The sequence below is a fragment of the Staurois parvus genome, unplaced genomic scaffold, assembly GCF_062004578.1.
Source record: "Staurois parvus isolate SC_StPar_1 unplaced genomic scaffold, SC_StPar_1.0 ptg000149l, whole genome shotgun sequence".
NCBI lineage: Eukaryota > Metazoa > Chordata > Amphibia > Anura > Ranidae > Staurois > Staurois parvus.
Window position 1 is genome coordinate 1,273,507 of NW_028317945.1, and position 20,273 is coordinate 1,293,779.

The 20,273-nt window shown below is 41.7% G+C and overlaps 1 protein-coding gene across 2 annotated transcripts in view; it reads right to left on the minus strand.

Annotated features, from left to right (window-relative positions):
• Nucleotides 1-208: 208 nt before the first annotated feature.
• Nucleotides 209-20,273, minus strand: part of RANGAP1 (Ran GTPase activating protein 1) — an 83,885-nt gene continuing 63,820 nt past the window's right edge. For both annotated transcript variants that reach the window (XM_089674224.1, XM_089674225.1), the window contains exons 13-16: nt 4,391-4,493; nt 4,213-4,301; nt 2,104-2,225; nt 209-1,950 (exon numbers count right to left, since the gene is read on the minus strand). In XM_089674224.1, coding sequence (XP_089530350.1) covers nt 1,881-1,950; nt 2,104-2,225; nt 4,213-4,301; nt 4,391-4,493 — 384 coding nt within the window. In that variant the 3' untranslated portion in view covers nt 209-1,880. The remainder of the gene's footprint in view (nt 1,951-2,103; nt 2,226-4,212; nt 4,302-4,390; nt 4,494-20,273) is intronic.

Genomic DNA, 20,273 nt, shown 5'->3' on the forward strand with positions numbered 1-20,273 from the left:
GGGACCAGAGAAGAGGATTAAGACTGTTCTGTGCAATACCACTGCACAGAGCAGGTGAGTATAACATTTGTTATTTTAATTTAAAAAAAATTTTTTTCTTTAGTAACACTTTAAGTTATTGTTTGACAGGAGCTGTGTTTACTTTCTTGCACATACTTCAAAGAACAAAAAATCCTCTGCAAGGAAGATTGGAAAAATTCAGAATCTGTACCCTACAAGATATTTAATAAAGAAATATGAAAATATAGATGCTCAACAAGTGAAGTTTCACAAGCAAACAAGCACATTCTTGGACTGCACAACATTTTTGAGGACTAAGGGCTTTCCATAAAATTTTATTTACTAGATTTAATAGATACCTTTTACGGGAATCGGCATCCATTAAAATAAAGACAGGCAGGTAATTGGTGTTACACAATTCACGTTCCCAACTGCACTATTTCAAAATACAATATGCAGGCACTTATAAAATATTTAAAAAAAAAAAACTAATACCCACAGCAATCCCTTCAAATAAAAATTGTGACTTATTGCCATGGTAAACAGAGTTCTTTAGTTAAATACTTTATACATCTAATTAGGAGCGATTCTGTTCCTGTATCAGTAGAATGCCTGTGCTCACAGAACACTAAGCACTATTATCTAAATTGTGACAGGTTCCTTCGCATTTGCCTCTTTCTGTAACTATAGAATGTGGCTTAAAATGGAACTCGCTGCATCTGAGCACCACAAACCAAACATTCTATCAAAAACTCCCCCATGCATGTCTATGCTTTATTTTGCTGAAAACTCACTTTGAAAAGCACCTCCCTAGCATTTCTGGTCATGGCGATCTTGATTAAGGGAAGATGAATCATGTAGCATTTACTTCCTGGAAGCCATCAGCCCTAAATTCGAGCATGCACGCAGGTGTGCTTGGCTTAAAAAAACCCTCCTCCCCTCTTGAGTACTCTGGATGTATTACATTTGCCTAGGCATGGAAAGCAGGAAGTAACTGAAGAAATGTGAAAAAAGGTTTCAAAGAGGCAAATGTGATATAATTTCCTATTTACTAATGCTAGCAGCAAAGGGATTAAAATTAGTCAATGTTGATTGAGAGTCTGAAGTTCCGCTTTAAACAGCAACCCACATTTCTAACTGAGCAAAAATGCAATAATATGCATATGGAATGAATGAAAAAATACAAAGTATTTACAAGTAGCCCTCTGTATCCCTTGATTTGAAGGACACCTTCATCAGAGAATATCCTGACACTAACTTGTACCAAACCAAGCATCACATGAGTTAATCTGATGTGCACCTTTAAAACAACCTCAGCAATGATATCACTGCAATAAAAATTAAAGATTTATTGACTAACACCTTTTTATCTATTTTAGCAAGTATCCCTATAACAATCCTCTCCCAGCATTCCAACATAATGCCATATTAATCTGTAAACACTAGTGATAATGGACACTTTATGGCATAGACAGAGGCTTATTTTAATTCTAACCATTACTAATATGCACACCAGCAATGCATATCTAAGCCACAATATTTCACTACAAACTACCAAGGATACAGGTTTTTACGATTAAAATTTCTTGTAAGATAGGGAAGTTCAAGGTAACCATTACAAGTGGTGAAGTAATACAAATTTTAAGCATGCTTTTATTAGATGCTTATCCAGTTCTAGTCTTTTTCTTTCCTGAGATCCAAACCAAGGTAACTGGGTTTTGTAAAAAATCAGGTAATAAATGTAAACAAAACACTGGAAAAGGGGTTGAGGATAAGAGCAGAAGGAGCTTAGACTCCAGTGGTTTGGAGTCTCCTAGTAGCATTAGGTTCATATCCTTTCAGTCTGTCAGACTTCACGTTTAATGATGTAGCCGAGAAGGTTACAAATTATGAAGGGTTTGTAGCAGGGTGTGTCGAGCAAAAGGCTGAGATTCCAGTGCAGCATTTGGTCTGCAAGTATAAAAAAAAAATAATAATAATATAGTAATGCAGATGTATATAGCTTTTTCTTATCCCAAGTTTAACTGAAAAACATTCATACTAGACAACATAAGACGACATTCACATTCCTAACTATGTGCAAAGCTAGTGGTGTGCACTTACTTTGAAATAAAAGCCAGCAGGACAGGAGCAAGTGATTTCTGAAAATAGTCTTGTTGCACTACATGATTCAGAGTCAGTAGTGGTCCATGCAAGTTCTGAACAGGTTTAATCTTATCCTCACTCTACAAAAAATATGAACACCAGTAAACAGTTAAAACAAAATCAAATATTTTTTTTTTTTTCTTTAAAGTGGTTGTAAAGGCTGGAGGTATTTTACCTTCATGCATTCTATGTCTGAAGGTAAAAAACCTCCTGTGTGCAGCAGCTGCCCCAGCCCCTTTTAATACTTACCTGAGCCTCATCGCAATGCAGCGATGTGAATGACAGCCTCGGCTGTCACAGGTCTCTGCCTCTTCATTGGCTGAGACAGCAAGCAGGAGCCATTGGCTCCCGCTGCTGTCAATCACAGCCAGTCAGCCAATGAGGACAGAAGGGGTGGGGCCAAGCCACAGCTGTGTGTGTGAATGGACACATGGAGCAGCGGGTGCCCCCATAGCAAGCTGTTTTCTGTGAAGGAGAAGCCAGGAAATCCTGTGGGGGACCCGAGAAGAGGAGGATCCAGGCTGTGCAAAACCACTGCACACAGTGGGTGAGTATAGACATGTTTGTTGTTTTACACACAAAAAAAAAAAAAAAATGAACCTTTAGAATTGCTTTAATTTAGATGAAGAGGTATGTCTTGTCCTTACAACACATACATATCAGCATGAAATTCAGCATATATATTACACAAAAAGTCAAATACAAATAAATCAAAGACATTGGGCTCCGTTGTAGACAGTATGTAATATGTATATTCAGCAGAGCCTCTTTTAAGCACTACTGGGACACACCGTTTCTGCATACATTATTTTTCCAATATAAATGGGAAAAGCAACACTAAACCCCAGTGGAAAAGATAACAAAAAAAAATGGGAGAGGATGGGTAAAACAAAAAAATCATATCGAATACCAGAGTTGCATTCTGTCAATGTGAGGATATTCCAACTAAAAGGATTGCATTAAAATATCAGTCCACAAATGATAAAAGGTTTGGATTGCAGCACTTTGAATCGCTCGTGAGCTTCTTCATAGGTTTTTGTTTTTTGCTTGTTTGTTTTTGGACATGGCAGAGAGATTTATTTTGCATCTCGGATAAGACAAATGAGACACCATGTTGGAGGGCAAGCGAAGAACTCTAGTGGGGAGATATCACTATTGGAGGTTTTAATGCCATATATACATGAAATGTAATGCAAAATGACCGAATGGATTGATGTAAACCACCAACTACAATTTCTACTAAAATGAAAAGATTCAACTGTTTGCTGTAGAATGATTTAACCAAGTTAATTGTTTTTGCATTCATAAGAGGACTGAAAATGCCTGAAACTTCCATCGACTGTCCAGCAGACAGCGGAGGAGTCTATTCACGCTGTCTGAGTCTGTTCATCTCCTTGGGGCTGTGAAGTGTAGTGAGTGGATCTTTGTGCACATGTCTGACAGGGTAAAGTAGAATGAGGACAACAGTGATTTGGTGGAGTATGGACATTGATTCATGCTGTTTTTATGATTAAAATGTGATTATAAATTTTTTTTTTTTAATCCTGTAAATAAATGTTTTAAAATGGTATCACACTATTGGGAGTTTTTATCTTTTATTGTTCTGGAAAACATTAGCCATTGAGGAATAATATGTGAAGACACATATTTGGAAGGTTGGGTTGGAAAAGGACAAGTCATTTGAGACTTGATTATGCTTAAAGTTATATATTTCTGGTGAGCTGTTCTGTCAAACACTGGGTGCAAGGTGGATTTTTTACAGTGTTTTTAATCTTCTGTTTTGGAGAACAGAGTGTTTTCACAGCGGTGGATTAAAAAAAAAAGTTACAATAATTGTTTTACCTTTTGTCATTTCATTAAAGATTTTTATAGGATTAGACTTTATTCACTTAAATTTTATGTTACAGATTTATACTAATTGCTCTTCATGTGTGATCTACAGTATTGCTGTGTGTATGGCCAGAACAAGGGATTACAATTAAATTAGCATTTCAGTGTGTTCTATCTTTAATTCTCATTTCTCAATTATTTTTTTTTCTCAATTATATTATAGCAGAACTAAAGTACCTTAAGAAGACCCATGCGCACAAGTAAACTGGTAACAAACATATCTGGCTGAAAAACTGAACTGCCAAAAGCTTTTTTCATCAAACTGTCTGAAAAAAAAAAGGAAAGGTAAATAAGTTAAGCAGATAAGTAATTTATCAAAGACAAAATATCAATGTATGCAAAAATAGCTACTTACCAACAGTTTCTTCCACTGCTGTTTTCACTGCCTGTTCATCTCGGTACACAGATGCTATCTGGATGAAGGCCTGTACCACCTTTTCAGTGTCTGTAACATCAGTCTAAGATACAAGGGACAAAGTAAAGGTTTATTCAGGCTAAAGCTTACCACACATACTGCAACTTGATCACACTGTGCCCAGACTATGGACATGGGTTTGTGAAGGCAAACTTTTTTGTTTTTAATAGTGCAGGAAGGATTAGACTTGTAGGCAAATATTTATTGTGGTCTATGATATGTGCTGGGAGATTCCCTCTTATTGCTCCTAGTGACCATTGTCACGGAGACAATAAGCAAGAGGGAATCTTACTTTTTAGATTGCCCAGGAGAGCAAGCAGAGAGAAGAAACTTTCCAATGGGGACAAATGGTCTAGTGACGAGGGTCTAAGATTGAAGTTCCCCTCATTTTGGGATATAAAGCAGTGTATATACACAAATTATTGTGCTGTGATGTCATTCAGGCATAAAAAAAAAAAAAAAAAAAGTTTACAAAATGTAAAATGAAGTAAAAGCATTTTTTTTTTTTTTTTAAAAAGATACCTTGCGCCCCTACATACATATGCATACAAACACATGCTGGGTGTGACTACATACAAAAATGATGACTTAGTCATACTCTACAAATATCCGTTATTGCTGCGCATGCCGGAATGAGGAGTAATATTTCTAGGGCAATCATTCATGGTTATCACCAAACAGATGACCAGTAAAGGCTTTTGCCTATAACCAATTTTAGGTGGTCTGTCACAGGCGCATACAATTTTAAGTCTATTTACTCGACACAACCTCATTTTTTATATTTTACCCAAAAACTAGGTAATGTTTTGTGTGCACTAAAATTAACACGTAATTTTAACCAGTTCCTGCCCACCCACAGCACATTTACTGTGGTCGGGCGGTACGGGCAGGCCGGATACTTGTATGTCACCTCTGTGTTTACCTGACACAGCGGATTGTGGCTCCCAGTACCCAGACACTTTGAGGGGGGTATCACCTGATTTCTATGTTATCATATAATCATAATGTAAACACAACTGTTATGAATGGGTTCCATTCATACAACTACAGTATGATCCTCCTGCGCTCCTAAATAAACAATACTACTGAACATGGGGAGCTGCTAGCACCCAACCATATACCAAATGTATACTAGGACAAACAATTCTAAATAAACTGGTACAGCGCTTACCCTAATAAATATCCATTAGTGCATGAATACAATAATAATTATTAATACGTGACTAAAAATGTATACCGTGAATATTATTGTGAAGTGAACTGATCCACTCAGGGATCTAAAGTGAAAACCAAAAGTGACTGAACATGGTGTTGTAAACAGAAACAGTGAAACCAAAAAAAAAGTCCAAATGGGACTAAAAAGTAACTGTGAAAAGACAAATAAATGGTAGATAACAAATCCCTTAAATTGGGACCAAATAACTCACAAAATAATAATCACAGTGGCTTAAATTGCCAAAACTGAAACAAAGTAACAATAAGTGAATCCCTATTGGGGGATCAAAACTCCACAATAGTGACAAGTGTTGTATTATAACATAAAAAACTCCCAAATATATATGAACATTTAAAAATAATGTTATGAAAAACATCAATACCACTCAGTTATGAATAATATTATGCAGTAAGTCCAAAAAATAAAAAATGATAAAAATGGACAAAAAAAGTAAGTAACAAGAATATATAAAAATATATATACATATATATACAAAGTTCAAAGGTGCATAAACACCAAGTGATCCAACAATTTTTGAAATGTGCAGGTGATAAAGTGGATGTGCATAACAACTAATGGGAAATAATCCGTAAGCAGCTGAATTGCCCCCTCACCTCCTTGCCCAAAAGGGCCAAAACGCTTGTAGGATCACAAAAAATCCTCCACGGTTAGGTTCCCCTCTGCGGATCATATCCATCCAAAGCGGTGATATCCCCTTCACTGGTATCCATTTAAAGCAGCCAGGTCCCCTCCAGAGATGTTTAACTGTGATATAGCCAACTCACATTAAGATTTTTCATTAAGATAAACCAAGCTGTAAAACCACCTGCTATGGGTGTAGTTGCATGGGTTTTTAGGTGTAGCAAGATAAATGTGGAAATGCATGGAACGTGGTGACGTATCCACTTTATCACCTGCACGTTTCAAAAATCGTTGGATCACTTGGTGTTTATGAACCTTTGAACTTTTTATATATATGCATATATATTTTTTATATATATATCTTGTTATATATATTTCTTGTTGAACTAACCTGTGAAACTCGACAAAGGGAACTGCCTCAAACAGTAACTACCATTAGTCCTAGAACCCTCCTGCAGTAGCAAACGGAGGGGTGCCTTGTGGATCTGAGGTCCACGTGTGAGGCCTTAATGATACAATTTTTTATAGAGGAAGGAAAATTCAGATTTGGGCTCTGCCTGAAGGTGTGAGGGAAGACATTGGAAAGTTAATTGCCAGCCTTAAATTTGGACGTACTGCTGCTTTGATGAAGACAGATAAGTTTGTGGCTAAGGAGCCCCTCAGCATAAGCATATCCAAGTATCTTGTGACATGAAAGTCAGGGTCTGCAAAATATTAAGAAGTGGGATAAGGAGCAGTGGAGAGTCTGAATGGAATGCTACAAATTGGAAGATTTATATAGTTAGGTTGAAACCCCCCCCCCCCCAAAAAAAAAACATAAAGTCCAACTGGTTCACTCAATAGAAAAAAATAAATAGAATAAATAGTAAACAAAATAGGAAACCTCCATTCACAGAATCCAGGACAACGTTCTCTTTCATACTCACCTTGAGATCACTTGGTGTTGGTCTCCCACAACAAAATACAGAAAGTGTTGACGTGAGGGTAAGATGGGAATGTATACATAGGCATTTTTTTAAGTTTGGTGATATCAGAAATTCCCCTTGTCTGTATAACCACTTATTGCGTCTGAAGTTGGTGAACAGCAGTCATTAAATCTGCCTGCTTCTGAAGTGGCAGTTTGGAAAGCAAAAGAAAAGAGGGACAGGCAAAGAAACTCTATTTTGTACACCTCTGAAATTACAGATTGGACCCAGATGTCCGGAATGTCTCAAATTCAGACTGTTGCTAAAGCCAAGAGACATCCCTCCCACTCCAAAAAGTGAGAACACCCCATTGTGAAGAAGACTTCTGGAAAGGCTTGCAGGCTTTAAATGGTCTGAGGATTTCGACAAATAGAAGGAAAAAAACCTTGGTTGAGATTGATGCCTGGGGAGAGCAGACCTTTTTCGGTGAGCAGAGGTAGTAGCTATTGGAGTAGGAGACTTAGGCTTTTCCTTATGGGGTAAGAGCACCTTTCTCCCAGGCAATGTCTAAATGTACGCATATAAGGTGCCTCTTACATGAAAGTATAGCTCAATGAGATTTTAATGACAAATTCCTTTGCATATGTACAGAGATCAGAGACATTCTAGAGACCTGGAATTATTTGAATTACATTCTCTAGAGCATGTGTCAAAACACAAGGCCTGCTGACTGAACCTGGAGCACCAAGCCATTTAATGTTGCCCTCTCACTTCTCCTGTACCTGTTGCACCAATCTCATCTCTGCCCTCACCTTTTATTACAGGTACTTATATAGCGCTGTCAATTTACGCAGCGCTTTACATACAGTATATATTGTACATTCACATCAGTCCCTAACCCTCAAGGGGCGTACAATCTAAAGTCCCTAACTCACATTCATACATATACATACTAGGGCCAATTTAGACAGGAGCCAATTCACCTACCAGCATGTCTTTGGAGTGTGGGAGGAAACCGGAGTACCCGGAGGAAACCCACGCAGTCACAGGGAGAACATGCAAACTCCAGGCAGGTTGTGCCATGGCTGGGATTTGAACCAACGACCCTAGTACTGCCAGGTGGAAGTGCTAACCATTTAGCCACTGTGCTACCTTGTCTCAGCAGTCGGAAGTAGAGAGGACATGACTCCCCTGCCTGATCCCACACGTCTCCGTGCAGCCACGGAGAGGCTCATCTCTACTCCCGCATCCAGTCTCAGCAGTTGGCAGCAGAGAGGAGGACAGATCTTCTCCTATAGATCCTGCACCTCTGTGCAGCTGCAGCACCCCTCCCATCTCCATCTCCCCTGGTCTCAGCATTCAGCAGCTGACTCCAGTCCTCCTCCACTCTGAACTTCTGCTTCACAGCTCTGTCCCCCAGCTTCTGCCCAGCAGCCGCACAAGGTAAAGGGGGTGTACTGTGATGTATGGGAGGGTAGGGGATTCTTGACTTCTGATGGTGGTTGAACTCTTTACATCTGATGTGAGGGAGGGGTGGGGTGCTCTGGACATCTAGTCTTATTATTATTATACAGTATTTATAGTCTTACAGATATAACAGCCCTTTAAGGGCAACCATAATGCTGATGCAACTGAGGATGAAATGGAGTTTGACACCCCTGCTCTAGAGCAGCAAAACAAAACAATAAGGCCAACAGCATCAGCTGCAATTGTTTTAAGAGAACAAGGTCATTAAAAGACTTGATTCATGGTCTCCATTCATTTATCTCCTCCAGTTAGCAATAGAGTGGCAAATACACATGGCAGCAATTGCAGGCTGCAGGGCTGAACCTGCAAAGGAGGTTGTTAAGATGCCTTCAAGATACCAACAGGATCCTTAAAAGAGGGAACATCCTCAAAAGAAACAAATGGCAGGACCTACTATCAGAACAGACCTATTTTTCTTAAATTCCTTTGCCATTTATTACATTTCAGCAAAAACGTTTAGGGAGGAGTGAGCACACCTTTATAACTAGGCCAATCCTCATGTAGTGCACATTCATTTTGTGTGTAAATGGTAAAACACTTTTTTTTTATTTTTATTTTGCCTTGTCTTGGTGCCCCCATAGGGGTTTGTTTTGGTTTTGCCCTATGCCTGTGATCCGCCACTGCAAGAGTGAGGTGATCCTCAGTAGGGTACTCACAGAATGGAATTTTGCATGTCCAAAATGCAGGAGCAGTGATAACTAATATGCTGACAGTGTACTGGCTGGGCCTCTGTAGCAGAAGACAGCAGGAAGTACAGAAAACATGCTGTATGCATTTTTGGCAAATAGGGCAGAGAGAATAAGTCCAGATGTAAAAAAAAAAAAAAAAAATAACCCCCCCTCCCCGCCCCCCACAAATTTAAATAGATATTACTTATTAAAGAATAAGCTCACCTTTGGAACACGTTACATCCATTTTAGGGTTTTAGGGTGGAACACTTAACATGTTCCAGCATCTGCAGCCTTTCCCCCTCCTTGTGACAGCGGTCGGGGATCTTTTCTCCATGCCCGCTATCACTTAAAACAGCACTGCCATGCGGGGCTCTGCCCCCACGACTGTGCCCATTCATTCACAGTTTACTGTGAAGGAATGCCTACGAGTACCGTCAGCTATTGTAGCTGATGGTTTGTACTTCTCAATGAACTACAAGGGTACTGGTGAGCACTCATAGTTCACTGATCTTCCTGCTCTCAGGTAATTGATAAATAACTACCTGGTAACACTTGGTAAATGTGTGAAGAGAAGAACACAAACCTAAACAGCAGAAGCTGGATGTTGAATGGGCCTTAAAAGGACATCAAATTCTGGTTTAAAAATAATTTCTAGTCAAGTATGTGCTTTAACAAAAAAAAAAAAAAAGCAAAAAAACAACAACCACCACAACTGGATTTTTTTTGTTACTCACAGTAAAATCCCTTTCTCTGAGTTCATTGACTGACACAGCTTCTTCTTTATCCATGACCAAACAGGGATTTATAACCCAACCTACCAGAGTAGCACACTAGCCAAAAAAATACTTGCCACCTCCTCTGGGCACGTGCTCTCTGGGCATCAAACCACCTCTCTGCTATAGGCCTCTAGTCAGTTACCAGCAGTGTCAAAGTAGAGAATTGGACCCCTGAAAAGCCGACATCACAGAAAGATAAACGCAAATTGCGCAAACAACGTCCACGAACTGCAGAGCCACCACAAAGTGCGACAGCCAAGGACACAGAGAAGGAAGGACAATATCCTCATTCAAATTAAAATCCAACACCACTTTCGGCAAAAAATAAAAAATAAAAAGAAGGAAAAGACCAAAAAGCACCACTTTGTGTAAAACCAGAGAAGGCAGCTTACAGGACAAAGCCATCAACTCTTACACCTTCCGAGCCGAAATGATAGTGACTAAGAAGGCAACTCTCTGCAAAGCCCCATAGAGGCAAAGCACAGGGGGCACCACGACGAACCTCTTGAATGAAAGTGCGAACCAAGGAATGCTTGGCCAAGGGACGCTGAAAGAGAACAGCCAGAGCAGAGGCTCAATCTTTGATCATGCTCAAAGCAAGCTTCTGATCCACACAATGTTGAAGAAAGGCCAACACAAGAGTCACTGAGAAAGTGAGGATGAAACCCCAAGGCTTTGCACCAAACAATATAAGCTCTTCAGGTGGGTGGATAAATCTTCCAGTGGGTAAACTTACGAGAAAAGTTTACATAGTCGGGATAACCAATCCAGACAACCCCCTGTCATTCAGAACCTGCCATTCAATAGTCATGCCATCAAAGGCAGAGTCAGTAAAGACTGTTGAAACACCCCAAATACTTCAAGCACTCGGATGGGGTCAACACAGATTTTCTCAGGGTCAGGAGCCACCTGAAGTCCTGCAGGGAATGCGTGGTGATCTCCACACCCAGGAAACTGATCACAGCAATCCCTTGTTATAGCAGCAAGGCCAGGACCAGGCCAAGACCTTGGTAAACACCCAGGGAATGGTGGCCAGAAAAAGGGCAGAGCCAAGATTGACAAAGTGCATCCCCCAATAGTGATGCGTAGGGAACTCTGAGGTCCCTCACAGATAGGAAAGTACCGGTGAGCGTCCTTGATGTTTGAATGGGGCCACCTGGTGAATGGGGCCACCACCGAGCAAATGGATACCAGTTTGAACTGGCGATGTGCACAAAGGCAATCAGGGCCTAGAGGTCTAGGATCAAGCGAACCCTGTCCATCTTGGGAACTGTGAACAGATTGGAGTAAAATCCTCTTAACCGATCTGACTCGGGCACCGGAACAAGCATTCCTCGAAGGAGCAGATCCTGCGCAGCCCCATACAGAGCTTGCAGATGAGCCGGCAATAGCTGCAGATTGGAGAGATACACCTATCCAGTGGAAAGTAATGAAATTCCATAGTGTAGTCTGAGAGAATATACACTGCTCAAAAAAATTAAAGGAACACTTTTTAATCAGAGAATAGCATCAAGTCAATTAAATTCCTTGGGTATTGATCTGGTCAGCTATGTAGCAGAGGGGGTTGTTAATAAGTTTTAGCTGCTTTGGTAGTAATGAAATTAACAACAGGTGCACTAGATGGGCAACGAGACCCCCAAAACAGATGGAGGCCACTGACATTCTTTTCTGACTGTTTTTCACTAATTTTGCATTTGGCTAGGGTCAGTGTCACTACTGGTAGCATGAGGCGATACCTGGACCTTACAGAGGTTGCACAGGCAGTTCAACTCCTCCAGGATGGCACATCAATACGACGGTTTGCTGTGTCTGTGTCTGGAGAACATTATGCTGCCTGTAACATCATTCAGCACAACTGTGTTGGTGGTTCAGGAGCTTGTGGAGGGTGTTACAAGGAAGCAAAAAAAGCACAGTAAGAAACAAAATTCATGAAAAATAGATTATATGGCTATTAAGTAGTGAATGTGAAAAAAATTTGATTTCTGACTTGCGTGTAAAATCCATTTCATAGAGCACTTCACAGAACACAGAGCAGCTTTAGTAATCCTGTCAGGGATGTCACAAAGCACTTAAATGAGAAGAGGGCAACATGGCAATAAGCCATCAAACCCCGAAAAAAACAACCACAAAACAAAGTACTTACAGCCCTGGCCAAATTTTTGAGAATGACACAAATATAAAATTTTCACAAAGCGTGCTGCTTCAGTGTTTTTAGATCTTTTTGTCAGATGTTACTGTGATATACTGAAGTATAATTACAAGCATTTCATAAGTGTCAAAGGCTTTTATTGTCAATTTAATTACAATACAATGCAAAACCCCTCGTGTTTTGCATTGTATTGTTACTGTACTGTCGCATGTTCTGTCCCCCTTTGTAATATACAGCGCTGAGCAGACTGTTGGCGCTTTATATACTGTATAATAATAATAATCATAAAAGTTTATGCAAAGAGTCAATATTTGCAGTGTTGACCCTTCTTTTTCAAGACCTCTGCAATAAGCCCTGGTATGATGTCAATCAACTTCTGGGCCACATCCTAACTGATGTCAGCCCATTCTTGCATAATCAATGCTTGGAGTTTGTGAGAATTTGTGGGCTGTTCACCTGCCTCTTGAGGATTGACCACAAGTTATCAATGGGATTAAGGTCTGGGGAGTTTCCTGGCCATAGACCCAAAATTTTGATGTTTTGTTCCCCCAAGCCACTTAGTTATCACTTTTGCCTTATGGCAAGATGCTCCATAATGCTGGAAAAGGCATTCGTCACCAAACTGTGGATGGTTAGGAGAAGTTTCTCTCGGAGGATGCTGTTGTAACATTCTTTATTCATGGCTGTGTTCTTATGGAAAATTATGAGTAAGCCCATTCCCTTGGCTGAGAAGCAACTGGTCTCAGAATGCTTTAATGTTGGCGTGACACAAGACTGATGGTAGCGCTCACCTTTTCTTCTCCAGACAAGGTTTTTTCCAGATGCCCCAAATAATTGGAAAGAGCATTCATCAGAGAAAATGAATGTACGCCAGTCCTCAGCAGTCCAATCCCTGCACCTTTTGCAGAATATCAGTCTGTGCCCGATGTTTTTCCTGGAGAGAAGTGGCTTCTTTGGTGCCCTTTTTGACACCAGGCCATCCTTCAAAAGTCTTTGCATCACTGTGCCTGCTGATACACTCACACCTGCCTGCTGCCATTCCTGAGGAAACTGCACTGGTGGCGCCCGGATACCGCAGCTGAATCAACTTTAGGAGATGGTCCTGGAGCTTGCTGGACTTTCTTGGGCACCTTGAAGCCTACTTCACAACAAAATGAACCTCTTTCCTTGAAGTTCTTGATGATCCGATAACTGCTTGATTTAGGTGCAATCTTAGTAGCAGCAATATCCTTTCCTGTGAATCCCTTTTTGTACAAAGCAATGATGACTTTACATGTTTCCTTGCAGGCAACCATGGTTAACAGAGGAAGAACAATGATTTCAAGCACCACCCTCCTTTTAAAGCTTCCAGTCTGTTATTCTAACACCGTAAGCATGACAGAGTGATGTCCAGCCTTGTCCTCGTCAACGCTGACAACTGTGTTAACGAGAGAAATCACTGAAATTATGTCAGCTTGTCCTTTTGTGGCAGGGCTGAAATGTAGTGGAAATGTTTTTTTAGGGGGGGATTAAGTTCATTTTCGTGGCAAAAGGGACTTTGCAATTAAATTGCAATTTATCTGACCACTCTTCATAACATTCTGAAGTATGCAAATTGCCATCATAAAAGCTGAGGCAGCAGACTTTGTGAAATTTAATATTTGTGTTATTCTCAAAACTTTTGGCCAGAGCTGTACAAAATACCCACCTGGCAAAAAAATCTTTCGGAAGTGTGAAACTTAGTGCTAGGTGGCAGCTTTGCCAACTTAAGCCACAGAAACTTGATGGCAAATAGCCCATGAAGCCAAACACTCACAGGTAAAAAGGAAAAAACCATCACAGGTAAAAAGTGAAACCTATTCTTTCAACCCCAGGCTTCAGAATAAGCAGACAAAAACCATTGAAAAATAGATTTGTGAACTTCCTTTGGTCTCTCAGGAATCACAGAAAGGATCTGATCATGGAATAATAATAATAGTGGACTTCAGGCAAAGTGTAATAGCAATGACCACAATCAAAGTGTGCAGCCCTGTCCCCTGGCGACTGAGGCCGAGAACCAAAAGCAGGTAAAAACAATGTCCTGGTTCAAAATTTAACACATATGTGGAAAGAAAGGCAGCTGAGATCGAAGAACCACCTTGTCATGATGGAGAATCAGAAAATGGCTCCCTACAGGAAAGGGCCGCAAGTTCTGAACCTCCGCTAGTTGAAGTAACGTCAACCAGAAGATAATCTTCTGCATCAAAGATACTTAAGGAAGATCTAATAGGTTTCTGTGAAACAGAAAAAAAAACCCAGTTACTGTGTCAATGGCTGTTCCACTGGAGAAGCAATACCCATGACACCTGGTATAAAAGTCACATGCAAAGAAAGGACAGGCAATTGGTCTTTGAAGAAAGACAAACAAAGCTGAAAACAGACCTTTTATCACACTTCAGGCCAACCAAATGTCAAACCCATTTTAAAGAAAAACCAAGCTGCAGCCTGCTACTTGCTAGCTTGGTGAGGCTTACAAGTTTAATCCTTGCAATATAGGCTTTTAGAAATTAGAATTGAAAATCTCATCCCATGCAGCTAACAGTTATCAGCACCTTCCAATGGGAGAGGAAGAATGACTCTCCCATCTTCAGTAAAGACATCCACCAGTCCAGAGACAAAGATGCTGGGGTGTAAGGAAACTGGGAAGTCAAACAACAGCTTCCTCCTATTTAACGCTATCAAGAGGTCTGTGATTAAACGAAGCACAGGGAACCACCTCAAACAAAGCTACCATCTTGTCCCAACAACCTTATGCAAAGGCGAAATGCAGGATATCTCAGCAACCTGAGAGAAAACAAGACCGGTTTGTAGGAAGGCCAGAATGCTAGGTACAGAGTAAACTATAGGATTGAACGGACTGCGCATACACCAGGCAAAGTATGGTTACCAGGGAAGATGATAAAGGTTCTTGGTTGTGGCTTTTCTTGCCTTCAGCAAGGTAGCAATCACAGACTCAGACACCCCTCTATCTTTTAAGATCTGGCTTTCAACTGCCGTGCCATTAAAGCCAGAGACTGTGAAGTAGAGTGGAATAGAGGGTTTTGAGATAGCAGATTTAGTCTGTTGGGAAGAGGCCAGGGATGTTTTATACCAGTGATGGCGAACCTTTTTGAGCCCGAGTGCCCAAACTGCAACCCAAAACCAACTTATTTCTTTCAAAGTGCCAACACTGCAATGAAACCTGAATATCGAGCTTTTGGTTTAGAAAAAACAACTCGTACAGTAGTGCAAACTAATTAAAAGTACAGGGATGACCAGAGACTGCGGACAGTACAGGGATGACCAGAGACTGCAGACACAGTACAGGGATGACCAGAGACTGCGGACACAGTACAGGGATGACCAGAGACTGCGGACACAGTACAGGGATGACCAGAGACTGCGGACACAGTACAGGGATGACCAGAGACTGCGGACACAGTACAGGGATGACCAGAGACTGCGGACACAGTACAGGGATGACCAGAGACTGCGGACACAGTACAGGGATGACCAGAGACTGCGGACACAGTACAGGGATGACCAGAGACTGCGGACACAGTACAGGGATGACCAGAGACTGCGGACACAGTACAGGGATGACCAGAGACTGCGGACAGTACAGGGATGACCAGAGACTGCGGACAGTACAGGAGATGACCAGAGACTGCGGACAGTACAGGAGATGACCAGAGACTGCGGAAAGCACAGGGATGACCAGAGACTGCGGACAGTACAGATGACTGCTGACCTTTGGGGAGGGAGGGGGAGCGGGTACCTGAATTTGACAGGTACCCGCTCTTACTTCCGCAGAGTTTTTTTTTTATCTTACCTGTTCCTTTATCCAGCCGCGCGCTGTCTTCCCGGCTTCTGTAGTGTGGGCGCTCGTCGGACAGCCGGATGCCCAGTGCGCATGCGCGAGAAGCGCTGCGCTTTGTGATTGGTCCGGCGGCTTCTGGGATCTGTCATGTGTCCCAGGTACCGCCTTACCATTCACAAAGAGCACTGCTTCTTGCGCATGCACACTTGGGACCCAGCTGTCACGCACACTACAGAAGTCGGGAAGACAGCGCGCCGCTGGATAGAGGGACAGGTAAGGTCCCTCTGCAGAGCTGAGCGGCCGGCCCGGTATTCTGACACGGCGGCGGTGGAAATACCAGACCGGCTGCTCTATATTCGCTCCATAAGACGCACTGACATTTTCCCCCCTTTTTTGGGGGAAAAAAAGTGCGTCTTATGGAGCGAAAAATACGGTATTCTCCTGGCGTGCCCACAGATAAGGCTCGGCGTGCCGGCTGTGGCACGCGTGCCATGGGTTCGCCATCACTGTTTTATACCATGTCGGAGTATGTCTGTATACCAGGTTTTTCTAAGCCAGTTTGATGGCAGAAGAATCACTGTCTTCCACTCGCTCTATTTTGTGCAGCGGGTAAGGCAGAATGATTAGTGGAAGGATGGCATAAATTAGCTCGAACTGAGACCAGGGGATAACTAGAGCATCCAAGGTCAGAAGTATTTTGTTGGAAATAAAAGTAGTTAGTTGCATCTGGAGGCTAGGATGTCCAGATCCAGAGATGTCCTTTTTTGGCATATCAGCTAAAAAAAAAAAAAAAATCTGGATGGAGAGATCATTCCCTTTGGTCCAAGTGGTGGCAGCTGAGATAATCTGCCTGCCAATTGTTCAAAAGAAAATTGCTTCCTTCAAGGCAGCCAGACTCTTCGTGCCCGTTGATGGTTATATATGCCACTGTGGTGGTATTGTCTGACTCTCTTTTTAGAAGGTTGGTCCAGTATTGGAGGGACAGCCTAACTGCTCTCAGCTTCAAGATTCAGATGGGGTGTTTTGCCTCCTCCACTGACAACTTTTCTTCAACTCCTGAACAGTTCTCACTAGCTTGACCAACTTGTGTCTGTTGTGGGAACCTCCCAGGGAAGGACGGATTTGCCCACTGTTCAAGTTGAAATGGCAATCCACCAAGACAAGGAATTTCTTGGAGCCTGATTTTATTTCATGATGACAGAATGTTTGGTTGGACAGCTCTTGAATGGAATTGGGCGAAGAGTATTGCCTCGAAGAAGGCAACAGTTAAACCCAGATCTCTTATGGCAAATTTCATGGTGGCATTTCTCTTGAATCTCGGTTGTCAAGCATGAGCTCTTGGAGAATGAGCTTTCTATCCTTTCAGATAGACCCTTGCTTGAGGTGCATCTAAGATGAGGCCCAGATACTCTTATGTGCATGGAAGACTGCAGAGCAGATGTTTAAAATTGATCACCAAACCATAGGCCTGAAACCATTGAATTGTCTTTGGGACATTCGCTGAGAGCTGCAAGCGGGATGCATCCTTCAGGAAAAGATCGCCTAGATAGCCTGTCACCAGAGTGTTAAGATCTTTGTGAACACTCTGGGAGCAGAGGACAGGCTGAAGGGCAATACGACAAACTGAAAGTTATCATTTGTCACTGTAAAGAGTAGAAATCTCTTATGTTAAGGGTAAATGGGAACATATAGATAGATGTCTTGAATATCTACACTTGGGTTCCCAGCCCACTCAGAAGGCAGCCTTCCCCAACCAGCTGTGTTAGCAACAAACCAATCACAACCTTACCTCCAGGATTATATTGTATATTTTTTTATGCATTTTAAATGTATATATCATTACACACAAATTGTTGATGGTTTTATTACCTATATGCAGCTTTGTAGATCCACATGCTGATGATGAGGATTTCCAGTTATTGTAAGTCCCCCATACACTATCCAGTCAAGATTGCATGAGATCTAGTAAGTGCAAAACAGAGTGCTGGTGTTTTCTCTTGAATGTCCATGGATGGCAAGGGTTTCTCTTGTCTCAGAGGTAATTACCGAAATTGCATTCCAAAATTTTGTATGGAATCAGCAAAGAGTAATTTCAAGTCAGGATAAAACAGATACCTCCGTTGGGTTTTGGTACAATGACCAGGTTTGAGTAGCATCCATTGAACCTATCTTGTAGCGTTACTGGTACGACTCCCTGGGATATTTCAGGGCCTTTTGCCAATCTGACAGTTGTTGTACAGTTTTGGGGTGACTTGAAAGAAGAAAGCAGGGGTGGCTAAGGTTATGAACTATTTTGTAACCTTTGGAAACCATTGATTGAACTGAGATGTCTGTGACCCAAAGATGCAAACTACAACAGATATACTCCCATTTTAAGTGAGGAGGCCCCGCCATTGTCAAAAGGGCTTTGGAGAGGGTTTGGTAACGTTTGTGGGCCAAGCCTTGTGCAGAAAGGAAGGATTTAGCGTAAAGTTCAGAAGTTGAAGCCTGGGAAGAGCATGAAGGTGCTCTGCTTTTAGAGGAGCTAAGAGCTCCTGGAAAGGGTGTTTTTTTACCTTTATCTGAGGAAGCACAGTCTGTTCATGAACAAGGAGTGTTTTTCAAGGCTTAAGAGGTCTCTGTGTCGAGCCTGATCATGGAGGCGCGGGAGAGCGGAGATTAGACGCTCTCTGATAACCTTCCCCTCCTAACCTCCCTAATGTGTCCGTAACCGCTGAGCTACTGAAGACTCACCGAGAAAGGCGGGGGATCCTGCGGCGGTGCGGTGGCTTGTCGGGGAGTAGGAAGCCGAGGCGACTATCCTCTGGAGGACTGCTTGAGGTGATCCCCGAGAGAGAGTGGGGTTGCCAGGCGACGAGGAGAGCGGAGTAACCACGTGGGCTGCCGCGGGGGACTGCTGGGAGAAGAGGAAGCCGGCTGGCGTCCTAAGAGACTGGGGGAAAAAGCGCTGCCTGTGTCCTGCCACCAAGCAGACCCCAGGAGAGGTTGTACGACACAAGGAGAAAAGGAAAAAAGGGACCCATTAGGAACCCCCACTAAGAACATGGCCGCAGGAGATCAAACAACCCAGAACGGCAAACTCTGAAGCAGCTTCACTGAAGTGGGTGAGTGAGAACTGTTAATCTGCCTACATGATTACTATTTAGCTACTGCTATAGCCCATTTGATAAGCACCTTGAGAAGTAAGGAGGGGGTTCCCAGAGAGAGGGTCTGAAGATTAGAGAAGAAGAAGAAGAGAAAGAAGTAATAGCTTAAATATAGACTAAAGAGCCTTAAAAAAACCTTTAAAAACCTTACAGGTGACATGAAAGGGAAAAATAGCAAAGGAAATATGCCCAAGAATTCCCAAATCCAAACTGCAACGATAAAAAAATATACATCGCAGGGGAAATTGACTCCTATAAGATCCCAGGAAATAAGTGAAAGGAGTGACCTGGAAACAAGCTTAGATAATAGCTCAAGATCCTCCCTGGGAGCAGCTAACAATAGTCAACAAATAATTGAAGGTATAGAGCTGGGAGAAACTGAAAAAGACTTGCAAATACTGAATAAAAAGGAAATGGCGGAGATGTTTAAAAACCTGGAAAAATCTATAAAGCAAGAGATGGGGATAATGCGGAAAGAAATGGGACAGCTGCTAATTAGGGTGGAAGAAACGGAGGAGACAGTCAAATACCATACCCAAATTATCCCAAAAATAGAGAAATTGATAGTGGATACCCGGAAAGAACAAAAAAGACTGCTTTATATGATGGAGGACCAAGAAAATAGAGAAAGGAGAAATAACATTAGAATAAGAGGAGTCCCAGAGTTGCTACAGGGGGAAGATTTAAAGGAGACCACATGCAAAATTTTGAACTCCATAATGGATAGATCTGATGCGGAGACGTACAAATTGGATGGAGCTTATAGGATAGGAAAATTCCAACAAGAAAAAGGCCCAGAAAAATCAAGAGATATAATTGTCCAATTTCATAACTATGGAGACAAGGACGAGATATGGAAGAAGATTAAGGGAAGATCGAATATTAAATATGGAGGAAAAAATATTCAAATTTTTGTTTGCAGATATAGCACCTGGGACATTGAGAAGAAAAAGGTCATTGAAACCATTGTTGGA